Raw genomic sequence first — 26,098 nt, 5'->3', positions numbered from 1 at the left:
CTTAATATGTGCATTTTTTTATGGTGGGGACTATTTTAACTTTGAGCCAGCTGATGATTCTCTTTATGCAGGTGTATTAAGATCTTCATAGGCTTTCTCTTTTCTTGTGCTCGATCAGTGCACTTCATTTTATCTTTATAACAAATGAAAGTCTTTGCTTCAGAGGTGAACAGTTATGTTCTGTGGACCATCATCTACTCTCATACTTTCAGCAGTGAAACTGAGATCAGGATCTGGTCATTTCCCTATCAGAAAGTGGGGCAAAGTAATTGTTTCCTGCAGAGCTGAGTCCCTTGTCTTGCACTACTAACAATTCAGAATTCTAGAACTGTTTCTACTGATTATATCCAAAGCAGCTGAATCTGTTAGTATTTCCTGTTTGGTTCTTTGAATTTCAAAATTAAAGCCCTTGTGGCAGTGAAAGGTGTTGATAAAACATGTCCATCCATTCACCCTTACCATGAAAAAATCCTTGTAAATAACTCTAGGCAAGCCATTATAAAACTACCTCAAAGGCAGTGCTATACATTTCTGACATTTACAGACAGAAACAGTTAATAAAATAAAAGTCAAAGGGACACTGTGGATTTTTAAATTTTTTTATTCTTAACACATTGAACACATTGTTAGAAGAGTAGCTGAAATGGTAACTAGTTGTTTAAGAGGACCTTCTGTGTGAGCTGAAATATATGAGTACCAAAGATGTCCAGAACACTGTTATGATGTTCTTCATAGATATATCTTCTTGGAAAATGCAGTTGATTCTGTCCAGTTTCACTGGGAATTTCAAAATATATCAGAGACTTTTTTTTTCTTTCAATTTTTAAAAGAAAATTTAGAATATAAAGACAGAAAATACCAACTTATTACTGTTGTCATTGTACAACATAATTATATCCACCCTGCCTGTTCTGACTTTTCTATAGTAAATACTATATAGCAGACTCTGTAGAAACATGAAAATATTTTATGGTATTTAAGAGCTAACAATTTCATTTATATTAATGTATTCCTTTCAGCAAGCATTTAGATTATCATGAGTTTTCTGCCATATTATTTATTCAAATACTTTCTTATTGTCCTACTGCTATAGTAACCTCTACTTTTTCGTTTTTCCGAGACATCAGAACTTTTATCACCCCTACTTTCTTTTCACTCTTGCCCATCTTCCCTGTATTTAAAAATTAGTGGAAAATTTAATACTTTGTGTTATAAGCTGACTTCAAAATTTTTGTAAGCATCACTTTTTCATCCTTTTTTTTTTCAATTCAAAATTGCTGTTTTATCTGTTCTTTTCTGGATAGAGAAGCAGGTTATGTCTGAAATCAATATTGCTATTACTAGCAAATTCACTTTGTGCTTTTAATATCTGATTACTTCATGAAAAAAATTGCAGTTCGATTTTTATGTAAAGATTTAGACCTATCTTACTTTTTTTGCTTTATACAGTCTGTCAACTGGGTGAAAACCAGCTAAATTTCTGTATAATTTTTTTTACTAATTGCATAGTTATTTCTTCAACTTGTCCAGGTCATTTTGCAGTACTTTTGCTATCCTACTAGACTCTGGTAATGAGAAAAAGGCTTTATAATACACAAAAAGAATATTAAGCTTTTCAGGTTATTATTTTAGAAAAGTCTTGCAAAAGCAACCTGGAGTAGGCTAGAGCTAGCAGTAAAGGTCAATCCTTCTTAAAAGCATGAGAAAGATGCTTTTTTAATAATGGCCTCCTGTTGTTCACAGCCCTGACTTTCAAATCATTGCTATAGTACATTAAATAGGAGGGCAATGTCACCAGTAATAAAAGTGCTTTGATATCCAGGAGTCTCTTTCATTGAACAGAGAGGCACAATTACTTAAACATGAAAAAGAAAAAAAAAAGAAACCCTTTCTTCCCCTTCCTCACAAGCAGCCCAGGTACTAAAATTAGGATAGGTAGGGTATAATTACATATTGGGAGTTCAGCTCAACTGAAATTTATATATTTTAAAAAGTAATAATAATTTTAAAAAAAATGAAACAAAGAAAAAAAAAAACCAAACCCCCCAGAAAACAAAACCACTGCAGAAGAATACCAAGGTATTTACCCTATACTGACTCAGAATGAAAATTGCTACCCACCTGAAAAATAATCGATACCACTGCTTGTGAAAGTGAACATGGGGCAAATTACTTGTCTAGATCAAGCTTGATTAGTTTGTTGGCTAAGACTGGGTAAAAAGAGAAAGGATATGTCTGCCATGATTTTCAAATGATGGTATTTAAGATTTATTTTGATAAAAATGGTCAGTGATCTATCTACCCACGCACATGAGAGCCTCAGCATCCATTCATATCTAAATTTTATTGAAGATCTACTTTTGATCAGACTGATTTCTCTTTCACACCAATGACATGTGCTAATTTTATCTTGTTCATGTGTAGTCTTCCTTTCTTTTTCATGTTTATACCATTTTTACACTGATTTTACATAGGTATCTTGATAATCTAGAGCTTCTTTTTCAAAAATCTACATGCAGAACTACTTCTGTTTGTGTACAAAGAGCATTTGTATATATGTTCTGTTAAAAAGGAGAGACAAACTAAAGGTTTTTCTAAATTTAGTATGAATTGGGGAATAGATGCAATAATGACATCCATCTGTTTCTCCTTTCATGTATGCCTGGCTATTGTAGCACTTCAAACTACAACCAGAAGTTGAAACAGTGCTTCTAAATAATACCTAGCTTGGTTTGGTATAAAAAACTCTTCTACCCTCAAATAAGGAAAATTCAGATGAATGTACAGAGAATCAATAAATCTGTATTCTTTAATATACTTTTGCAGATACGAGACAGAGGTGGCTTTTTTACAGTTACCCAAAAATACTTACTAATTATATTTTGATTTTGCTGGTGATTAAAACCTTTGTTCTAGAACTTTCTAAGGGATATATATTAATGTTTTCAAATTATGTCTTTGCATTTAGACACTTTATTGAAATATAGAAAAAGAATATTTTTTTAAAAATTGAAAATAGATTTCTGAGTACCTTAATAAGAGAATACATACTTACCCACTATCATGCTAATTATGTTATCTTGTCTGGTTTTAAAACAGAATTGTGTGTCCATTTACTCTTAAGAATATTAATAACAGCAATTTTTATGCATTTCATTTCTAATTGTCCTGTTAGTTAATTGAGAGGAGACTATGACTTCCTTTGTAGCATTTGGGCTCCTTCCAGGAAAATGTCTGTCTCTCTTTCTGTTAATGAGAAATAAAATAGAATTGCCATACCCTGGCACAGTAAAGTATCAATTCCATGACAATTTTGTCTATGAGATATTTTTAATTTTGTACAGCAATTTGGCAAATGTTAGAAATTCTGTAAAATTCCTTCTATTGTCATTTATAGTTCATAAAAGATGACAAAATCCTGTTTTGCCTTCATGTTTTTGACATGATATGCATTAGTTTTAACATCGGACAAGAAATTCATTAATGAAAAAGGCTTTGAAGTTTAACCTGTGAATGTTAAACAATTAACATTTTAAATTATAGCAAAAGGAAGGCAAAGAAAAAAACTGCCTTTTCTTCCCCTCCTATGGATTAATAAAGACCTTGTTTCTGACACGACTTCTGTGAGCATATTGTTGGCAACAGTTAATGATAGAGTAATAATTGGAATAAAAGATAATTGAAGCCAAGGCTTAGCTAGAGGGATCAGTAATAGAAAAAGAACTTCTATACATTTCAGTCTTGCAAAGTCTGTACCGTATATAAGAAAACAAAAATATGGCTGCATTTAATACAGTTGTACATGGTGACAGTAGCATAGAAGCTTTCCAATGAATGGTGCTGTCCCATTCTTTAACATGAAAACATAGGAAAATGGTGAAAAAGGAGAAGATATAGTATATATAGCTTCCTGCTTCATAAAGGACTTGTACTTTAAAGAAATTTTGAGTCTAGTACAGGAAACAGTACTTAGAGAAGCAAACATTAATTACAGGAGACAAATATAAGTAAAAGCAGTGTACTGAGTAGTAAAATTATTTTGGTATATCTTGTAGAAGGTTGAATCATGTTAACAGAGGGTTAGCTATTGTTGCAACAGAAGAGAACTGCTTACTGTGATTGGCAAAGCAGTAGTAAAATTGAAGCAATGGATATATCACAAAAGAGAGAACCTGTTACAGAGCACCAGAATATGGTCATGACTAACTGTGATATTCTGAGATGCAAATAAATCTTTTGTATATGTATTTTGTTTAACTGGGGTTTATGGTCTTATTTGTAACTGAGCAATTCAAATTTCTTGTGATTTGTTTGTTTGTTTGTTTAACTGTTTTAATGCGTAGGAAACACATGTACCTCAATTAGGCATTTTGGTCTTAAATGATACGCAATTTATCCTACAAGTGGCAGAATATGGTAAACTTTACATGCATAACAAATGTGAGTGGTTAATAGGAACAAAGCTTTTAAATATCAGCAAGATTTCTTTACTTTGTTAATAGCAGGCAGAAAATATTTATGACCACTATTCACAATCCCTTTGGGAAATGAGAAATTTCCAGCTTCATTTCTGTGTCTTGAACACAGACTAGATCTAACAGACACATATGTAACAGAAAGAAGAAACAGAAATAAGTTATTGTTCATAATGTGTAGAAAATAATGTTTTTTTTTTAAATTCAGTATTATACTATTGTCTTTGTGTATGAACAGCTATCAAAATATATGATACTTGTAGGCTTATCATAACATCTTGGCTTTGTATTAGTAAAAGAACAGAAGTCATACTTGGCAAAATTCTAGAAAATATGTTTGTCAGTGACAGCACCTGCTGAATTTTTTCTGGATTTTTTTTCCCACACAATTTTCTGAACACTGTAATTTGACTTGTTTTATACCAGGATGTTCTTCCAGTGGCTTACAGTTTACCTGACCAGAAACTATAACCAAGCAATACAAAGGCTATCACTAAAAAATATCTGTAGGGAGGGTAAAGAAAACAAACAAACAAAACCTCCAAATAAACAAACAAAATCCCCCCCAAATCTAAACCTAAACAAAACCAAAATAATTGTTCCTACACAACTGGTTTCCATGGTAACAGTGAAAGGTGGCTGAAAATGACCCTGAATTGTCTTTTCTTTCATTGATGTCAAGGAATTGATCTTGCCTAGTAAAACTTTTTTTGTAATAAAAGATTTGACTATTAGTCCATTCCAGGATGGACATGGAATGTTATCTTAGTGGTTTGAGCAAAGGCAGTGTGTGTGTGCCACTCAGATAACTAAGATTGGTATTAAATGCAGATTATCTCAGATTTTAGTTTTTTCCTAGTATATATTCAGCATATATTTGTAGTACTCCTGCTCATACTGAGTGCTTAGTTCAGGTTGAATAGGATTTGCTGTTTATTAAAAAGGCTCTAAGAAAAATATTTTTGAAGTATTGACCCTGTCAGTGTGGACTAGACCCTTGTTAAGTGAAGCTGCTGTGCTGGCTTTCAAACTGCCAATATTTTCATTTTATAAATGAAGAGCAAAAGATGGCAATGAACAGATATCAATGGCTTTGTTGTATGTATTCAGCTGTATATTTTAAAGCAGTCTTTCATATAGGAATTCAGTTCAAAATCTTTGTAACCATGTATGTGGTCATTTCATATATAAGATACTTGATAACAAACTGGCAAAAGGGACACTGTATTACTAATCCAAGTAATGTGTGACCAGCCCTGTTTTTCTGTACTGTTGTTTGTAGATCATACATAAATGCTGCATATAAAACAAGATATCAACTCAAAGAAAACTATTTGAGTTGCAATATGATTTTTTCTCTCTTGTACATTAAGAATGAGCTAAAGTTAATCATTCTTATATCAGATTTTAAAGTAATAGGTTTTTTTTTTCCTTTTTTCTTACCTCTGTATCTTCACTTCAGCTACCACATAATAGGGGATTCCTAACTAATCTCTGTTTTTATTTTCTTTAGGCAGTTTTGCCTGCATGGTATTTGAAAGTTATATGTGTTTGAAAAGGTTTTTTTTTTTCCTTTTTGTTGGCTTATCACTTGTATAAAAGGATTTTGTGATAAGCCACAATTTATCCCACAGGCCTTTTTCAGGCTGCATGAAGCTTGAAGCCACTCTACCTGCATGTGTGTCTGTCTCACTCCTGGAGAGTTCAGAAATACATGGGATGGACTTGATGAAACCTGGATGAAAATTTTAGTAATACAAAAGTCTGAGGGTTGTGGGTTTGGGGATTTTTTAATTTTTTTTTGTAAATTCTCTTGACTTTGTTAGAGAAACATCTGGAGAAATTTGTTTCTATGAAATAAAAAGACTTCTTTTAGTGTAAGATGAATACACTTCAGGAAAGAAAGACATGAATTATTGTCAACATAAAAAAGGAGTATGAACTCATGAAACTAAATCTGAAATCCAGAATTTTTTGAAATAGGAAGATCAAAAACTCCAATAAACTTAATAAATTTAAAGCTAAAGTGCTTGTAATCTAAGTATTTGAAAACTGATTAAATCTTATCACAGTGTAATTATGAAGAGCTGATACTTTTAGAATCAGGAAAATTTAGGAAGTATTCAGTTATTTCTTTGAAGTAATCCTACAAAAATAAAGTCTTTAAAATGGAGATGCTCTTGCTTAGCTCATTCCACAAATCTGCCCCTAAACTGAATTTCCTTAAAGCATAAATTGCATCAGTACTGCTTCTCTGGGGCCTCCTAGCATTTAGATACTACTTTGGCATGTGATCCAAGTACATTGCACAGTGCAAATCTAGTTTCTCTTTGCAGAGCCAGGTTGAAGTGTAATAATAAATGCATCTACAATTAAGGATGATTAAAAAAAAAAGGAAAAAAAAGAAAATAGAATAATTTGAGGGACTGATAATAAACCTTTGTAATTGGATAATTATTATAAATTCCTGTCACTGGTTATGAGGTTAGCTTGGAAAATGTATGAGAAATTAATGTCAAATACTTTATCTGATTAAATCTGGTTACATAACAATTTGTTTTGTTAAAAAGGAGTAAAAGTTGAATGGTATATGAGTCATTCTAAAGATCTCTGTGTAACATGAAGCAATAAAAAAGACAGCTGTATCAGAGCATGCTAAAATTTTCATTTAAAATAAACTTCATCTACTCAGTTGGAGATTTTGAACGTCTAAATAAATTATCAGTCATTATTACAGATTCATAGCAAGATACCATAAAGTTGCAGAGTTTTGGGGGAAGTAAAAGGTTAGTGATGTTTTATGGCTAGCCTCAAGAGCTCTAGTACTTTGGCAAAGCTGTCATTTGTGCCTAGTGCCTCCCATAAACAAGAAAAAAATCCAAATTGTCTTTACACATCTACCTATAAAATGAAGTAATTATTCTCACTGGCAAACTAGTAGAGAGGGATTTTATGGTGCTTTTTTGTGTCATCCCTCTTCAGGTTCTTAGGAAGCTTGTAACATTTCAAAATAGCAAAACCATATTTTAATCAACTGATATTTTTTTGAAAAGCACTAAGCAGTTGTATGTTTTCTGTGGAATAATGGATGTTACCATTTGCTAACTGTTACTGTTTCCTCATGAAGTGAAACTGCAGTCCTTACTGTATCTGAGAGATTAAAGGGAAAATCATACATCTCTAATTAATTATTTAAACTGGTACAGTGTTATTCTGTTCATTTAGAGTCAGAGAAATAATCTTTTTCTCGGATTTGCTGAATACAGACAAATCCTGTTCAGCTCAACTAATGGCGTGGGCTCATGCATTACAAAGTGTTGTTTTAGGAAGAGAGAATAGAGAGTGATCTCTTTGTTGATTATTTGAAATGCAATCTTTGTAAGGTATGTACAAAGACTTTCTCAACATCAGATATTTAGTTAGATGTTCTGAATTACTCGCCAGATGATCACCTGTTTACCAGGCAGCAGTAGAATAATGCTAGTAAAGCTATTTTACTTTACTAAAGCTGGTAAAGCTGATGTGATGAAAAACAGCCTTTGTAAAATTCACTTGTGATTTAGTTTTTTCTTTACAATCTCCCCAGTGTCAAGAAACAGAGGGACCAATTAAATGCTTAGAATGTCTGATTGTAGCTAGGAAGTTTGTTTCCATGGTCAGCAGAGAGAGGGAGGTGGTAACTAAAGCGGTGAGTAATGAAGGATCCACTGAGCTGTCCCATGAAAGGATTTTGCTACCTTTAGCTGTCTCAACTGACTGTAAAAGAAGCTTAGAAAGATTAATTTCCCTTGACTAAAGCTAGTCTGCATTAATAGCCATGAACTGTTGTCTGGTGTTACATTCTTCAGCATAGGGTTTGCTTTAAGATTCTGTCACTTTCTACTGTATATACTATACTAGTGCCTATTTTAGACTGTGTATTTTCCTTCTTTAGGCTTTGACATGATTTACAATTCTCTGACAGGCTGGTTCTTCAACTAGTGGATTTATACTAGATTCCCGATTAGTTCTTATTGCAGATTTAAAATAAGAAGCTGAGAGAAGGTATGCAAAATTTGTGCCTACGACATTTAGGTTTTGGTTTTCCTCTTAAGCCAGAAGGAAAACTGAAAAAAAAACACCTCTTGGATTTGTGCCAAATGCAATTATTTTCAGATTACTTTGTGGAATTTAATTTCTTTCTGACAGGCAGCAACAAACTGCAGAGTTGCATTACTTTGCCAATGTGAACAGAAAAACTGATTACTTGGAAAATAGGAATTGTAACATTGACATTGGCATGAAAAGCCTGAGCTGAGTTTATCTGGCAAACCAAGCATACATAAATAATTATTTTTAAAACTGTTTCCAGTTAACCCTCAAAAGGTTATCTACTCTCTGTGTCCTTGTAATAAAGGAAGTTAGAGATACCTTCCTTTCCAAGAGAAAGCTTGGAGGGAAGTGTAGAAAATAAAGGGAATTATGTATACTGGCTTTTACTAGAAAACAACTTTTGTTTCAAAAATATCTGGTTAGCTGAAATTATTGATGCAGAATTGCAAACCAATGCAAAATTTTAGTCCTTAGCTTCAAATTTTTATCTTGTTCAGTTCAGAGGCAGACAATGATTTTTACTTTTCTCTTAAGAAAAATAATTTTTGCCTTTAAAAAGGAAGGAAACACCTGCACCCAAAGTGTGTTATCATTTTCACTGCATGATTATAGCTGTGTTACACTGTATACATTGTGAATCATCATTAAAAGGAACTCAAGCCATGTAATTTTTCTTTTTTTAAGACTGCAAATAGAAATACAGGTTATATGAAATCTAAGAGCTATGATGTTGTGCTTTCTAATTTCATTTATTAAGGGCCCAGTAAGCTTTTTTTTTCTGTTTGAGTATAATGTAAGTAAGAATTCACATCTCCAGTTCACATAGCCTGTATTATTTTCTTTATTGTTTCATTTTTTATTTTTTCTTCCCTTCCTCAATATATGGAGTTTTGAAGTTCTTTAGACCTTGAAAAACTATAGACCGTAAGATTGTGTTGTTTTTTCTGACCTACACAAGAGGGGTGCCATAAAATCAGTACTGTGAAGGTGTATAAGTGTAAACTTTGGTGCATGAAAATCACTTTTTTTACTATGTATCTTTGTAGAGGTACTGGTGCTTGCTGGAGTTCCAGGAAACACACATGGAATCAGTTGCCTGAAATGGAGCTTACAGGAGAAGATTTTTAAAATATCCTTAACCAGTTCATAGCTCTCTTTAAAAAAAAAAAAAAAAGAAAAATCAACAACAGCAAAAAACAAACCAAAAAAAACCCAAACCCCAAAACCAACCAACCAACCAAAAAACCCAAAAACCAAATCAGGCAAACTAAACAAAACTACTTATAAACCAGAAAGAAAATATATCACATTTTTTGAGTTTGAGATTAACTCTTTAGATCACTCAGTCACTCAGAATGTGGAAAACACAGACACTAATCCCTGGTTTGAATTTTGTACATTAATGATTTGGCTACTATATACCAATATTTTAGATCTAAAGTTATTTTGTGAGAGAATTAGACTTTCTTTTCTACAACAATAATGTTTACTGATTTAAAAAAAACCCAAACACAAATAACAAAAGAGAAACAACAAAAAAACCCAACCAAAGGAAAACAAAACAAAACAAAAAACACTAAGAAAAGTCTTCTGCGCTTTTGGGTATAATGGTTTCAGAGCACCTAAATCTGCATTTCTGATCTGTTTCCCTGAACTACTTAAGTTCTCTAAAATGAATTCTCAGTTATGTGTTACAAGTGAGATTTGGGCAGTGAACAGTGTGAATGGATTGAGTGTAAAGGAACATAAAGACATGATATTGTTTGTTTGGGGGAGATGCTTTATGAGGGGAAGGTTTTGATCTCTATATGAGAGAATACTTAAAGTTTTTATGTACAGAAGGGTTTTATACAAAGTAAAAATCCCCAAAAAGTTATTTCAGAGAGAAATATATTGGTAAATAATGCCGGAAAAAAATCCCACAAACCAATCCAAATTCAATACTAGTTTCTGTGATAAATAAATTCAAGCAGTCTTCTTCATTGTGTATTCTCCTGTGGGGAGAAGCTGGGAAGAGTCTTTGTAGAGCTGTTGATGAAGAAGTGCAGGGAAATGATCATAAACTCTCTCATATGCAAAGTTATAACATGTGAAAGCAAGTTATAAAACTGAAGGAAGCAATTGTTGATTTAAAAACAAAAATCACCTTTCGATTTCTATTGTATGAACACTAAGACACCAAAGATTCACTATCAAATTAAAGTTTTCTTCATGTATTATTGTACTCATTATTCATGACACATATCAGGATTCTTAAAATGTCAAGTTCTTCAACAGAACAGAGTTCCAGTGGAATCCTTGTTAAAATAGTTGTTCAATTCTCTTTTTATGTATGACAAAAATAATTAGAGTTTCTCAATGTAATTCTAGAAGTACCTTGCCATTTTATTTTGAACAGTAGGAGACTGAAAAAAACAATGAGCTTGTTTTACATCATTTTTTTTTCTTTTTCCAATAGGTAGAAAATCCCTGTTTGGCATTTATTGTTGTTGATGTTTGAAGGCTCCTTTTCAACTATGTCTGTGTCTGTCAGCATAGATGTAGGGGTTTTCAGTGACTTAGCTTGGGAGCTAGTCAATAAAACACTGAATATTTGCCAACATACAGTGTCAAATAGCTGTGTTTACACTTCGCCATCCCTTTTCAAATGCTGCTTAGAACATCAGGTTCTCTTTGAGTAGTGTGCTTTAATTAACAAAACAAACATTGAATTTGCTAGAACAATAAACTAGGGATATTTATTTTGTGGTTGTATAAGAAACCCAAACCAAACAACTAGACAAAACCCACTACTACCAACCAAAAAAAAAAAAAAAGCCATCCATAAAATTCAGTCTCTGAATGATTAAACAATGTCAGGTGTGAATCTTATTGAAAAAATGATGTCTCAGTAAAATAACCACAAGGATGTTTTATCCGCGGTTTCTAAGAGAAAGAAGGGAGAAGCCATAACACAGACATTCATTTACTTAAAAAATAGCTATGGTACCTAACGATGTTATATGCCATAGTGAATCAGTCAAAGGGCTGGAAAAGGTAAGTGCTTTCAAGCAGTATCTAATAATTTAGCATAAGGAACATTAAATTAAACTAGTCTCCAGACTGCACTGTAGCAGCTATGTCCTCCATGCTATGTCCTATTTTGTTCACAAATTCTTTGGCAGAGATTAGGATGAAGATTTTAGACAGCAATAATAGCCATTTTCTATATAAAACATGAGTACCTGTAGTGTGGCTCTTTGGAACAGCTGTTCTTTCATCTTCCTCTGATAATGCTGGTGAAGATCAACACTTTGAAAATGTGTGTTTAGCTAATCAGGGGAAAAGGTAAATTGAACTTCTGCTTCATACACTTAGAAATAAAGATCAAAACATCCAACTAAGAAGCTTGTTGAAGTTAGCCAGGTGGATTATTTTGAAGGGAAATCCAGTTGTATCGGTTCATATTATCAAAGTAAAAAATTAAATCTTAGAGTTCTTTTTCAGTGTTTGTGGTGTTAACATGTAATGGTATATTGAAGATTTTGTAGAAATATTGTCTGTGTAACCAAAGTGCTAAAACAGAAAGCTAGTTACCTTGAGAAAGGCAAGTTTTTTATATTATTATAAGATGGGTTAATTTTTAGGTGTGCTATTTTCCTCTACCAATGAAAAACTAGCAGAATCATCTGAAGCATAGAGTTTTTCAATGTAAAGTTTAGATTTTCACATTTGAATGATGAAATGCAGTGAGACATATACTTTCTGAATAACATTTTAAGTGTATTTAAAGAAAGAAAACTGAAAAAGGAAATTTCATAGAGATTTCAGTTTTCATGTTTAAATTTCAGTCTACAAGAAGACTCAAGATGTTATAGTGAAAGTAATCTTGAAGGAAATATGCACATAAAAGCATTGAGATTATACTTTCTGGAAAGTCAGGACTGAAAAAATATTCCCAGTAAATTGGGAAAGTTGTAGGTGAGAATTTAAGAATAGTCATAATGAGCCAGGGGTTAATGTAGCCCAGTATTTTGTCATTGATAATGTCCAAAGAATAAAATGTAAGAATAAGGCAGCATGTAGTAATATTTTTCTGTCAAAATTCTTTTAGTGTTGAACTTAGACTTCCTGAATGAAGGATTGTAGCGGAGGTTTTTGTTTTTACAAGCTTTGGACAGAGTCTTCTATGAATTTGAGGAATTTATAGAGAATGTTACAAAGCTTGTGAAGAAACAAATAAGGAAGACCTGATTAGGAATAAAAAGGTCCCTTGGCTGAGGTGACCATGAGATGGTAAAGTTAAGGAGCCTCAGAGGAGGCAGCAGGGCAAAAAGCTGGAGTGCAACCATGTACTTCAGGACAGCAGACTTCAGCCTGTTCAAGGATGTGCTTGGAAGAATCTCATAGGAGATTATATTGAAAAGAAAATGGGTCTAAGAGACATGGTTGATTTTCAAGGATCACCTTCGCTGTGCTCAAGAACAAGGCCTGTATTAATGAACAAAGAGCTTTTGACAGAATTCAAATGAAAGGACGAAAGGTGTAAGGAAGGACAAGTGACCCAAGGAGAATGTGGGGACACTATTTGAATGTGTGGTTTAGGAAAGACAAAGCCATTCTGGAAGTGAATCTGATGAGGGATGTAAAGGTCTACAGAGTTTCAGGATGACAGCAGCAGCAAAAGGAAGACTAGAGAAAATATAGACCTGTTAATGAGCTGGTCATAGGACCTGGTGCCAAATGTATAAGAGGCTGGCTGATGTACTGAAAGCTTCCTTTGCCATGGTCTTGATCAGAAACACTGGCTTTCAGGAATCTCAGATCCCTGAAATCAGTTTACAACAGTAGTTCTTCTGTAATGTGTCACTGAATCTAATGGAACAATTGAAGAAACCTAGGATTTTTCTTCTGTGTGTGTGTGTGTATCTGCTCATTTCAAAGGATGGCAACACTTTCAAAAGATGTCAATTATCTTGTTAATTTTTGCAGAGATTTATTTTTTCTCGCTGATCAGATCCAATCCTAGCTTTTCTTCTGCAAATAACTATCATAGCTAAGTAAACATATTGCTTCTGCAGAGTTTAACTAGTTGATAAAAGAAAAATTGTATTTTCTTTTCCAGTCACAATATATGTGGCAAGATTAAACAACACCACCATTCACAAATATAATATTTGAATTACAGATATCCTCATTTAAAATTTCTCATGTTTGGTATTTGCATCACAGCTTTATTACCAAGATGATGATGAACATAATTACTGTAGAGATGCAGGCTTAATTGTGATAACTTTGTTTTTAATCTTTCCTGGTAGGATTTTGGAGATGACGGGTCCTTGTACATCACTAAGGTTACCACAACTCATATGGGAAATTACACCTGCTATGCTGATGGCTATGATAAGCTCTATCAAACACATATTCTTCAAGTTACTGGTAAGGAAAAGTGTTCTAATTACCAAGTCATAAGTTACTTCAGTTTGGGATTTTTAAAGCAGATCTGCTGTTGCTGTTTTAGTTTTTTGTATTATGTTACAGCTTAACAGAAAAAAAATATATATGTTTCATTTTTTGCCCTTAAATAACCTTTAAAAACAATAAAATATTCTAATTTATTACTTTCATAGGAATAATAGCTATTAAAAGGTGCAAAGATAGTCCAGGGAACTTGCTTTGCACCTGTGATGATATGCAGAATAATAAGTGGCTTTATATATACATGTAGATATACATAGATAAAGTAGGCTTTGGTATTAATTTATAAATTCTGGAGAACACACTGGGAAGTGTGTTAAGAATGGTTCGTTTAATATAAGAATAAAAAAAAATGCAGTTCCATAAGGTTTTGTAACTGATGGAGGCTTCTAAATTCACATTTATGATTTTGAAATCTAACCATGAGTTCATTAGACTAACTTCAGGCACCTTGATTTGAAGCCTTGATCTTTATATTTTCCTCCATCTGTTCAAGTTCTAGGGAGCACTTTGTTGAACTCTGCACTTGGAGTAAACTTAACCGCATTGTTACTAGTTCCCTGAAGACAGGCCTTTACCTTCTCTAGAGATGCTGTACACTCTTCTAACTGTTTTTCCTATATGAAGTTTCTTTCCTGAACTATTTCAAGAAGTTTTTCTTCTCCACTGCTGTGGTTTAATGTGAGGTTTAATGTCTTTTGTTATGTTTGAATGACCCCGTGGTTTCATCTTATTTCAATTCGTATTTATCTTTGACTCTTAAGTCTCCCTTTCTACAGTAAACTACCAGTGTTTGTCATTCATGTTACTACTTAATCCTATCCAGAATCATGTTTGACTGCAATCTTCTCCAAATTTATTTCACATTAACAGTCTCTATTTCTGTCCTGAAGCATACAATAGTCCCAGTTTCCTGGCCATGGCTATTGCCATAATTCTTTATTCTGTTAGTGTTTGCTCAGTTACATAAACCCTTATTATAACTGACTTTTCCTGACATGTCATTCAAGAATGTTAAAATATTTTGTTATTCTTATCTTTCATTGATAGGCACATGAAATATAGCTTCCAAGATTTTTTTGGTTTTTCATATGATTAATTTTTCTTTTAATAGCATTTTCCCCCTTTTCTATTGTTAATATCCTTCACACTTTAAATGACTTTGACATTTAGTGCTAGTTTCTGGTTTTGTAAACATGTTTTCTTTACAGTTATGTTTAACCAGGAAGCTGGCTTATATTTATCTATTCATAATTTTTAATATTTTTTAAAATATTTTTTTCCAACTTCTTTCACTCCTGACCCACAACACTTTGTACATGGAGTGTCCTCCCTGAGCTAATAAATGGCATCAACTTTTTTTACTCCCTCAGCTTTTCTTTGGGGATTATTTTCTGTCATTTGAAAAGCCAGGTAGCAAATAGTGGCTAAACTAGTGAGAAAATTGAAGTGCAGTTCATTCATATTTTAATTTTTGCAGACATAGTTGTGTTATTCATGAGTTGAACACATTAGAAGGTCCTTGAGCAACATTCATCCTCTGTTCTATGAGTTTTGGTTTACTCTAACTTATTAACAAAATTATGTTCCTGTCAAGACATTCCTTATCTATCCCGATGTGTAAATAATCCTGCAGAGCTGCATTGCAACAGTTAAAATACTAGAATTCCTCATGAATGGCTCAGTTCAGCACACAATGAGACAAAACTTCACTGAAGCTGAAGGTTTTCTGCTGAACTAGAGAATTAAGAAATATATTTTGAGAGAGCACAACTGTAGATTTTCCTGATCTGTCAGGAAATTGTTTTTTTGTTTTTTTGCTTTTTAATCTGGAAAACACTGTAAACCTGCTGTTCCTAAAGCTGGCACTGGAATAGTATGTTCCAACATGATTTTGGTTGGTATTTTGGGGCGTAAGGAATAGGAAAAGGAGGCCTTTGAGCAATAGGATCATTTCCTGTGCATGTTGTGGATTAAAGGAGGTAAATCCATTGGGATTAAAGGTCAAATGAACAGCTCTTCCACAGTTTAGATCTCTACTTCTAAACAATAATCTTCTTAAGTGCAGGAATGATGGTCAGTACTTGTGGCTGTGATAATGACTAATTAATCTAATGATACTTGTATTAACTGGAGAGTCAGTCAAAAGGTTAATGGGATAATAAGGCTTCATTGATCACAAAGATATAATGTGAAGGTTCAACGAAAACAATGTAATTAGATTTTAAACCCTTTCTTGATTTCCATTTATGTACAGCCATATATTTTTAGAAATAAATATGCCTATTTTACATTGACTAATATGCAAATATGATATATCTGATTTACTTTTAAGATTAAAATCTTTAAGACTTTTTTTAGTTTTGAATTATCTGCTACAGTAGCAAAGAATAAAGAGCTTCCTTTGGAACCTTAAAAATAGTTACTGAGCATTGTAAAAGACTTGTTTTATAGTGAAATAATCAGTCTACTTTTATACACATAATATGGTAAATATAGTAAGCAATATTATAATGTTGATATTTAACAATTTTCATATAAACTATAAAGAAGCCCAAAATACAAATTTTTAATGGGACATGAGTAACTGTTCATAAAATAATCCTAATTATTAACATTTAAATAATACTTAAAACTTTCAATGTGTACAATTTTGAGGTTATATGACTGAGACTATATGACTGTATTAATCTGAGTCTGTCAGTTTTATTTTTAATTTTCTTCTAATATTTCACTGATACTTAAATTAATTCCATCAGGTATTTTTCCTTTATTATTTTTGACATCACATGACATAAATCCCATTGATTAGAAAGTCTGTTGTTAGACAGAGAGAGTCATATGTAATGGTCTTACTATCACTGAAGACAAAGAGGAGCTCTGTAATTCAATCTTATAAAGTGCTTATAATATCAACTCCATAATTTATTAGTTCAAAACTGTCTTTACTTAATTCGTGTTTCAGAAGGATTTGTATCATCTCCCTTGTGCTGGTTTATTAGCCTTTGTGTTTTTTCCACAGCAGTCATTTGAAAGTTGATAGGGAATGCTGGTAAATGCTGGTAAAATTCTTCTAAACAAATTAGTAAAACAGTGCTCAGAAAAAAAAAGAATTCTGAAACAAACTCAAAGATATTCTTGTAATAGGTGTTTTTGTATTTGGTGTGGGACCACCTGTCTCTAAAACGCCCTTTGATGGTATTAATAAATTCAGCTAACCACTCTGTATATAAATGTTCAACTGTTTAATACAACAGAAATATATGCATTAAGTGAAAAAGCAGAAGTTTCTTAATACAACAATTTTTTCCCTTATGTTTTTGTTATTGCTTATATTAATGTGTTATAAAAAGATTATTAAATGTTATTACTCTTTCTTGTTATTAGCATTCTCAGGATTACATGAATGTGATCTCTATACCTGTTCCCCATCCCCTTCCCCTCCACTCCACCCACCCCGCAAAGCCTTAAAAATGCATACTGAAAGAGCTGAAATACCTAGAAATTTGAAGTTTTCTCATTAACTCAATGTTTATTCCGTTATGGATCCATGCTGTCCATAACCAGAAATGTTAATATCATTGATCACATTGACAAATATAGACATGATACCTAGATGACTTTAAATATCTTTTGCATAATTCAAGTTTTTCTATTTTGCAAGCATATACAGGGACTAGCTTAGGTTTTTTTGAAGTGTAAAATTGAGGAATTTCACATTTGGAAGGATGTTTCTAGACAGACAAGCAAAGTGTCATTAGTCACATTATAAACAAAAAGGAAGACTGACTTCAAATTCAAACTTGCTCTAAAAATAGTACGGATTTATGGTGTATATTACAAAGCAATAAATATGTAGCACCAACTTCACTTTTTTCTTTCAGTTTCTGTATTAACAATAATATCCTACTCTCTGAGATTTCACATTGATTTACAAGTCGAGTTCTTGGCAGATAGGTGACAAGAATTTTCCACACCTCGGTTTCAAGACAAAAGGCTTGGGTACCTTAAGGTAAAGAAAGGAGTCCCCAGTCCAAGGTATCTCAGTTAAATAAAAGAGAAGTATTATTACATACAGCAGCACAAGAACCTACCCTATATATTACCCATTTCTTTCTTGAACATATACATTCTCTCTGGATTCAAGACAGCTTGAACAGACTTTTTTATCCTTTCTCCCTCCGCCATCCCCTCATCAGACCCAAATGAAATAATATTCAGGAAGTTTCTAGGAAATGTAAGATTTATTGAATGGTTACATATGTGCCGTATTTAGAACCAACAGTCTCACATGGATTTTTTAACTGAAAGATAAGGGATATAGGATTCACTCAGTTATGTGTTATACATTACTCTGCTAAATACCAACATGCGGTGTCTCCCCTCCCTTTTTAACCTATGTAATTATATCTCCCTCATAAAGTAGTTTGAGTTAGATTATGATGTTAGAATATATCTCTTTGAAAGTCCACAACTGCAGTAATATTTCATTTGTCTGTGTGTGCCTCAGTCGCACAGTTCTTTCTTCATGTTATATTACAGGTAGACTTCAGGGTAATATGAAATAAAAATTATAATGGAAAACAAGTGTTGAAATACTTCTCTAGCTGTAATAGGCACAGATTTCCTGAGGAAAATGGGAAATGGAAGCAAAAGGAGGAAAGACAGGGCAAGAAATGAACTCTACTGTCATGCAAGAACCTCTATGGCTGGGAAAACTGTGAAAAGAAGCAGGATCTACTACAGAAATAAGAGATGGTAAAAAAAAACCTCAGACATGCTTTTGCTTGAGCAGGTCCTCACTTTCACATCTCCTAACAACACCTGAGTATTTAATTTAGCCACAATAGCATCTTGTCATGCAGGGTGGGATTGTGTTTCTTTATTTAGGAAGTATTTGATTTCAGTTATAATATTTTCTAAAAGTTTCTTTACAACAATGTTGTCCCAAAAATATCACCTGTCTTTTGTCCAAATGAAACTAATACATTCCTCTTTCTATTCAATTCTTTGAAACTGGACCATTAAAAATATCTCTTCTCAAGTGCTCAGTAGAAATCTTTCAAGCTAGGGTAGTTAAATATCCATAAGGTTTTATATGTAATAAGAATATTTCACTGACCAAAAAAAAGGACAAGTAATATTCTGTCATAGGTAGTCAGAATGCAATTAATGGCAATGCTCTACTATTGGTCCTAAAAGTTGTTTCTGTTGCTGAGATGCTTGAGAGTGTTCAGTGATGGCAATTCTGTTTCTAAGGAGATGGAGCTCCTTGTTTTTCTAGAGACAAGATGGAGGAATAAGCTATTTGGCTTTGCTGCAGTGGGAAATCTACAACATGAGGTAGGCTGCCTAAAGGACCTTGTGTCAAGAAATGCTTAACAGGACAAACATAAAATTGGACCTTAGGAAGTGAGGTGGAGCAAGACTGGGACCTGAAGTGCCAAAAGAAGTTCTGATCGTTGACTGTGCCGTTGAGTAAGGCTCAGTCTGAGGAACATAGTGGGGAAGGCAAGGTCTCAGTATGGAACACACAGATGCTAGGTGAGAGGAGAATAGAACAGGGAAGAAGGGATAACAGGAGTAGGAATGTCAGGCTTGAGATGAAAAGTAAAGATCCATGCATGAAAGCAAAGTCCCTTCCAGAAACTCAATGAAAACCTTAAATCTGTGATTTTTACATGCTTTTCCTCACAGCTGGTAGTTTAAGAAACTAGCAGCCATAATTTTCTAATTTTTAACCTTCTTCTATGTTATTTTATTATATTTTCACAGTCTGCATATTGTGGTTATGCGCAATTTTCTGTATACATTATTTGAAAAGACCCTCCTCTTTAACTACATTAAAATATCCCTGAAACCTACTGAGTGTTTCATCCTATCTGAGGTAGAATACATTTGTGTATTTCTTGTAATGTAGAAATCTAAGGAATCTCTGTGTTCTAATAGGACAGCATGTGGAGACATTTCTTGGTAATAGCTGTATAGTATTTAATCTCATGCCAAAATAGACACAGTTAATTTTTAATCTTATCTTCTTTCATCATCAGCTGATACTTTATCTTCCACCCTGCTGTGTTATGTGACACAACCTAAGTATACACATCTTTAGTGCTGCATTGAACAAAATTTTGGAGAATAGGAAATATGTGTTTTTTACCTTATTGCAGTTAATTTTTTTATTGTTAGAAACAACCTCAAGCAAATTCTGTCTATAAATAATTAAAAAGATGTAGTTATAAATCTAAAAAATACATAGTGGGATTTTAAAATCTTGCTTAATCACTCATTATCAATAGAATTATGTCCATCGTGATATCATATCTTCTCTCTCTGCCAATAATGGTTTACGGTATGTAGCAGATTTTCAGTTGGCAAGCATATCCTTCAGCAAGTTTTCAAACCTTGAAAAAGTGATGTCAACAATTCTTATATTTTCCTAATAGACTCAGAAGACTAATCATGTACATGGAATCACAGAATTGTAGAATCACACAGTTATAGAATCTGCTGAATTCAAAGGATCCCATCAGGATCTTCAAGTCCAATTCCTGGCCCTATGTAGGACGTCCCAAGAAGTGTGTTTGAGACCATTACCCAAATACTTCTTGAACTGTTGCTGACAAGTTTTCCAGGCATGAGGGAGGCAAACCACATGGGAGGGCAGCTGTCTTGTCTCTGTCCTGTAGCCAACATGTGTTTTTTCCAGGTGGGGGAGGACAGCTGCCATGTCAGTTTGGTGCAGTAGGCAGGACTTATCCTCATCGATTGGTTTAACCCAGTTTATTAGTATTGTTATTAGCGTTCTTCTTCCTGGTAAAGAGTTGTTCTGGGGTTTTTTGCACTTACATCCAGACGTATTTGGTCTCTCTCTGTATCAGAGAAACCATGGGTATTGAATACAAGGGAGGAGGCTTCTTTCCAAAGTCTCTGCCCCTCCAAATTTTCTCAAACTGAGACATAAAGACAAATGGTATCCTGGGCCCAGAAGGTCCTGTTTGAACAGGTTTTATACAGGTAAAATGCACTGATGATATGTGTTTTGGAGGGAGGGGACAGGCAGAGTTGAAGTGTTAAGGTTTGTGAAACAGGACGGTTACAATCTCTCTACATCATATAATGACTTGCATGTTGAACATTACTCATATTTTATAAAGAAATTTAAAGAAAAATAAAAATCTTATTTCTCAACCACAAACTATTGAACTAGACTTGGGACTTTTGCCATTAATACTACAGGCAGCAAAACCAGGTTTGGCTCAGACAACATTCTTTCTGCTTCATAAATTTTCTGTGACAAAGTTCCACATTGAATGTCACTGACTAATAACACATCTGTGTGGTTTTTTTATATAGCTCCAGGAGCCTTTAGAATTGCTTATAATTATTTTTCTTAAAATTAATATAATGCACTTCACTAAATTATAATTGTTTTCTGTCTTCAGTTCCACCAGTTATCCGAGTCTATCCAGAGAGCCAGGCAAGGGAGCCAGGTGTGACAGCTAGCCTTCGGTGCCATGCTGAAGGTATTCCCAATCCACAGCTTGGGTGGCTGAAGAATGGAATTGATATCACTCCAAAGTTGTCCAAACAGCTAACTCTTCAAGGTAAAGGGACATATTTACTGATTTCTGCAGATTGCTAATGCTTTATCAGTGCATTCTTTGTATACTAGTTGCCCTTCTTGCATAGTTTTAATCAAGGGTTGAAGTCTAAACTAAAATGTTTTGAAAGATATTATCCAGTTACTCTCCAAGACAGATATTGTCTCTGCTTTCTCTTTGTTGGAATAATGAATGTACTTACTGACAGGATTGCCAGTAAATTCCAATATGCTCTTCTCTATTCAAAAATGTGTGACATCTGTGTAGAGCAAGCAGCCCAAGAACCAGTACCAGCCATAATTTGTCAGTACAACTATATTAATGCCATTCAATAGGTATTCAACACTAATAATGAAATTGGCAGTCATTGTTTTTCTTTGTAGATATTTGTTCTAATACACTGATATCAATCTAATTATTTTTGATAAATTTAGATCAGAATATGGATCAAACTTTACCTTTTTTGTAGATCAGTTGAATCTTAGTGAGAATTGGGGACCTGATGGACAGGACAGGACAGGACAGGAGGAGAAATAGCTGAAATGGATTCCTGTTTTCTGAGGGGTATCAGCATACCTTTAAGGGTGTACAAAGACACTGTGCGTGAGCACGCCGCACACACCCCCACACCCCCACACAAATGCACCCTGCCCCCTGCAAAACAAACAAACCAACAAAACCAGAAGCAAACCAAAACCCCAAACTATAGGAAACTCTTACCTTTAACTAATCAACAGTTAACATTAATCAACAGTTAATCTGTGAATCTTCAGGACTCAGCAAAATCAGTGGACCTGTCCAGCACAAAATCTTCATGCTTCTTCAGTGCTTCTGGTGGTTTTTGATCAGCCATAGAAAAAAAATACACAAAACCCTCATGCTATTAGCGTTCCCTTCAAAACCTTGTCTCATTCATCTACAAAACTGGAATGTGCAGTTAGGATAGCACAACACTCAGCCAGCACTGTAAGAAGCAGTGGGACAGGAATGGTGAATGCTTCTCTAAAGAGTTACCTTCACTGCAGGTGTCATAGTTTTCTGTGGTTTTTTGGTTTTTTTTCATGGACAACTCTCCTGGATATTTGTGAAAAATTGCCTTGCAGAAACACTTTGCACTATGAGTTGAAAGTGATGGACTCCTCTTCCATAGCATAATGCTGTTAATTTCTCCCATAGGGATTTGAGTGTATGGGTTTTTTTCCCATCCATCTCTGTTTTGTATATTTATGATAAATAAATAAAAAGGGTTCTTCTGTTTCATATATTTATGATAAATAAATTTTAAAAAGGATTATACTCTAAGCAAAAACATTTAAGTCAATTTTTTGCATGCACTTATTTGAATTTAAATTCTGAAAATCTCATTACATTTTCCCACAAATTTTCCTGGGTTAAACTATCTATGCATTAGCTTCAAGCTAGGAGGGATATTACATCATAACCCAGTGCCCCCGCTACTCCGTACTTTAGAATAAACTATAAAGCTGGTTTTTGTATAGTTCCTCCAGTTGAACAAGTATACTGTTCTTAAAATGTAATAAACCACTGTACACATTGTTAGTCACATCACATTATTTGAAAGACCTTTGCCTGTGAACTCTGGACTGTTTGCTGACATTCCTACACAAGCTGATGTACACTTCCTGAAGTAGTTTCCATAAGCTCCTACATTGATGTAGATGTAAAATTGCGATGTGCCTATTTTCCTGCTGTTGCACTGCAGTCATACAAAAAGAAACCTAGATGCCTCTGGTTACAAGAAACAAATAATTTTATTAAAATAATTATTTACACAGAAATTTTAGCCCATTATGTTCCATGGAAACATGGGTTATTTTGTGTAAAGCCAATGATGTTGTCAAGTGACCAAATGCAACATAATAAAAACCTAATAATTACACAATTGTAGAAACAGTCATAGTCATTTAAACATTCATAAAACCTCTGACTGATATTTGGCTCTGAAGTGCAAAATCGGCTGAGGTACTCTGGATATCTGTGAGATGAATAATAGTGCATGTAATTCACTAACCAGTTAAATACCTTTGGACTAATTTGGCATGTCTCCAAGTCATGAACTCAGGAATGAAAATGGTTTAATTAGTATGAGCAGAGAAACCCTTTTGAATTTATAATCTGAAAGCAATGTTGCATATCTGCATGTTGATTTTTTTCCTCTCCTTTCAGCAAATGGTAGTGAGGTTCACATTAGCAATGTGCGCTATGAAGATACAGGAGCATATACTTGCATTGCAAAGAATGCAGGAGGGGTGGATGAAGATATTTCTTCTCTTTTTGTGGAAGATTCTGCTCGAAAGACCCGTAAGTATTATGCGAAATAGAAAAATACATATAGCCATGATTTAAACATTTAATTGGTATGAAAACTGTAAAACAATAAATAAATTAAAATGATCTTGTGTGGATAGCTAATTTAAAAAAAAAAAGAAGCTTAAATAATGCTTTTTAAAAGTCACTGAAGGCAGAGTGTGTAATCTGAAGTTTATTTAGAAGCAGAATGAATTCTTCGATTCATTCTGTGAATCAACGTATTTGTCAGGTTGCTGTTAAATTTTTGATATTTCCTCATGATGGATTTGTTGCGTATGAAGGGAATGTGAAGGGAAAGGCAAAATATTAGTGTGGTTTCTGGGAGTTGATGGGAGTGTGGGGGGAGACCTTTCCCAGTCTTTCTTCCTGTATGTTCCTAAGATATTCCAAGTGTCAAAATTGGCCCTCATGACATGAAAGTAATTACAAGACTCAGTCTCACCTGCTGGAGTGCTCAGTAAGTCCAGATCAGTTCTAGCCTGCCCATGCTGTCTTGTGCATGGATAACAGTGGCTCTTCAGAAATGCGGAGCAACAGTGGTCACATCCACTTGTCAGGTTGGGAGTTCAATGTGCCAAAGAACTCTCTCTTACTACCAAAGGGTGGTTTCTTCATCCTCTGCTAAATGCTAATGGGATTTATAAACTGTTTACCGATTATTTTTCTACCTTGATACTTCCCTCTCCCATTACTTTCCTCTGCTTAGAAGAATCCATTTCTGAGTTTATGCTTCCCTCCTCTCCCCTCCCTTCCCCTCTCCTGCCCTCCCCTCTCCTCCCCTCTCGCTTCCATTTTCCCTTCTCCCCTTCTGTTACTTTAATGTTAGATTTGAAATGCATCTAGTAAAATGGTAGTTTTTTTACTAGTGAGTCTGATTGCATTTACTTTAGGGTATTCCTGTTTATCTAAAAGCTTTTTCAGCAGTACCAAGTACTCGACAGGACACTAGAGGCAGGATTAGCAGCAATGCAAGTCTGCCTGCCGCTTTCAAGTCACAGGGCATTGAGTTCAGCTACGCATAGATGTATAATTCTTAAAATGTTTCAGAGGAAGTCTATGCAGGAAAATTTTATAATCCAAATGGTAATATCTTACTTAGCTGCCTTCAGTAACACTAATTGTCTTTTCAAAAGTCTTAATGGGGTTTTTTAAGTGTGAAAATGACTGCTCAGACATTTCTGAGAAGGCAGCTGAGGATAAATAAGTTGTTTGATCATGCTGAGTTTCTGGTAGTCTGGTGATATGAAGTAGCTTGGACACTTCTGTTTGCCTTTTGCATTGTGTGAAAAATGTTGTGGATGTTGCCAAATTACATAACCCTTGTAAACTCTACTTTGTTGATGTTTAGTTATAACTTGTTTGGCCTTATAACAAAATATTTATATCCAGCTGTCTAGTTTTCGAGTGTTTTAGTTACCTAATTTTGTCTTCTGAAGACCTGATCTGCTGTGATCTTCTAGAGATATCCTCACCTATGCAAAATACTTTTTCAGGACTTGTATATGATGTATAATTTCGAGTCAGCTAACTTCACAGGATTTGTAAAATCAATGTCATGCAATGATCACTGCTGGCAAGAAATAATTTAGTATCTACAAGCAAACATATTAAACACAATGCTACTGCTACTTTAAGTCTGCTGATTAGGTCACAAGTCACATTCTAAAGATAATCTCTGGTGAATAGAAATGTGATTCCCTATGATCTGATATAAACTATATCTGTCATTGACGACATTTTTATAAATTTCCTTTTATCCTCCTTTAAGAGAGTAAAGCAGACACATTTGCTTTTCCAATACCTCTTTTTTTTTTCCCCTTTTTCCTTAGTGGACAGCTCTCTTTGGAAGATTTTAGGATATTGTTTTGAATAAAATTAGAAAAAAATTCTCACTAGCTTGTCAGTTGGTCTGAGCTTTTCTCCTTTGTAATGTCACATAAGGTAAAAATCAAAGCAAAATAAAGGCATTCTGAACATGGAGTTGATTTGCTATTTAGAGGTTAGTGAGAACTTTATAGTTAAGCTCTAAAATATGAAGTACAATTGCACTGCCTTGAGCATAACAGTAATTTTATAAGCCACATCAGGAATACAGAACATGATTCCATTATTACCAGTGCATGTATTTTATTTCCTAAA

At 33.9% G+C, this 26,098-nt stretch overlaps 1 protein-coding gene and 1 long non-coding RNA gene across 5 annotated transcripts in view; one reads left to right on the top strand and one right to left on the bottom strand.

Moving 5' to 3' along the window:
• Window positions 1-26,098, top strand: part of FSTL5 (follistatin like 5) — a 364,104-nt gene that overhangs the window by 278,459 nt on the left and 59,547 nt on the right. For all 4 annotated transcript variants that reach the window (XM_071556179.1, XM_071556181.1, XM_071556177.1 and 1 more), the window contains 3 exons: window positions 13,865-13,985; window positions 21,470-21,631; window positions 23,816-23,950. In XM_071556179.1, the coding sequence (XP_071412280.1) occupies window positions 13,865-13,985; window positions 21,470-21,631; window positions 23,816-23,950 (418 nt within the window). The remainder of the gene's footprint in view (window positions 1-13,864; window positions 13,986-21,469; window positions 21,632-23,815; window positions 23,951-26,098) is intronic.
• Window positions 22,093-24,634, bottom strand: LOC139672334 (uncharacterized). The gene is made up of 3 exons (XR_011697903.1): window positions 24,402-24,634; window positions 22,349-22,459; window positions 22,093-22,204 (listed from the first exon to the last, which is right to left on the bottom strand). It is a non-coding gene; the product is annotated as an uncharacterized lncRNA (long non-coding RNA).

This window comes from Pithys albifrons, chromosome 5 (assembly GCF_047495875.1).
Source record: "Pithys albifrons albifrons isolate INPA30051 chromosome 5, PitAlb_v1, whole genome shotgun sequence".
NCBI classification, from domain to species: Eukaryota; Metazoa; Chordata; class Aves; order Passeriformes; family Thamnophilidae; genus Pithys; species Pithys albifrons.
This window is presented reverse-complemented; position numbering and strand designations above follow the sequence as displayed.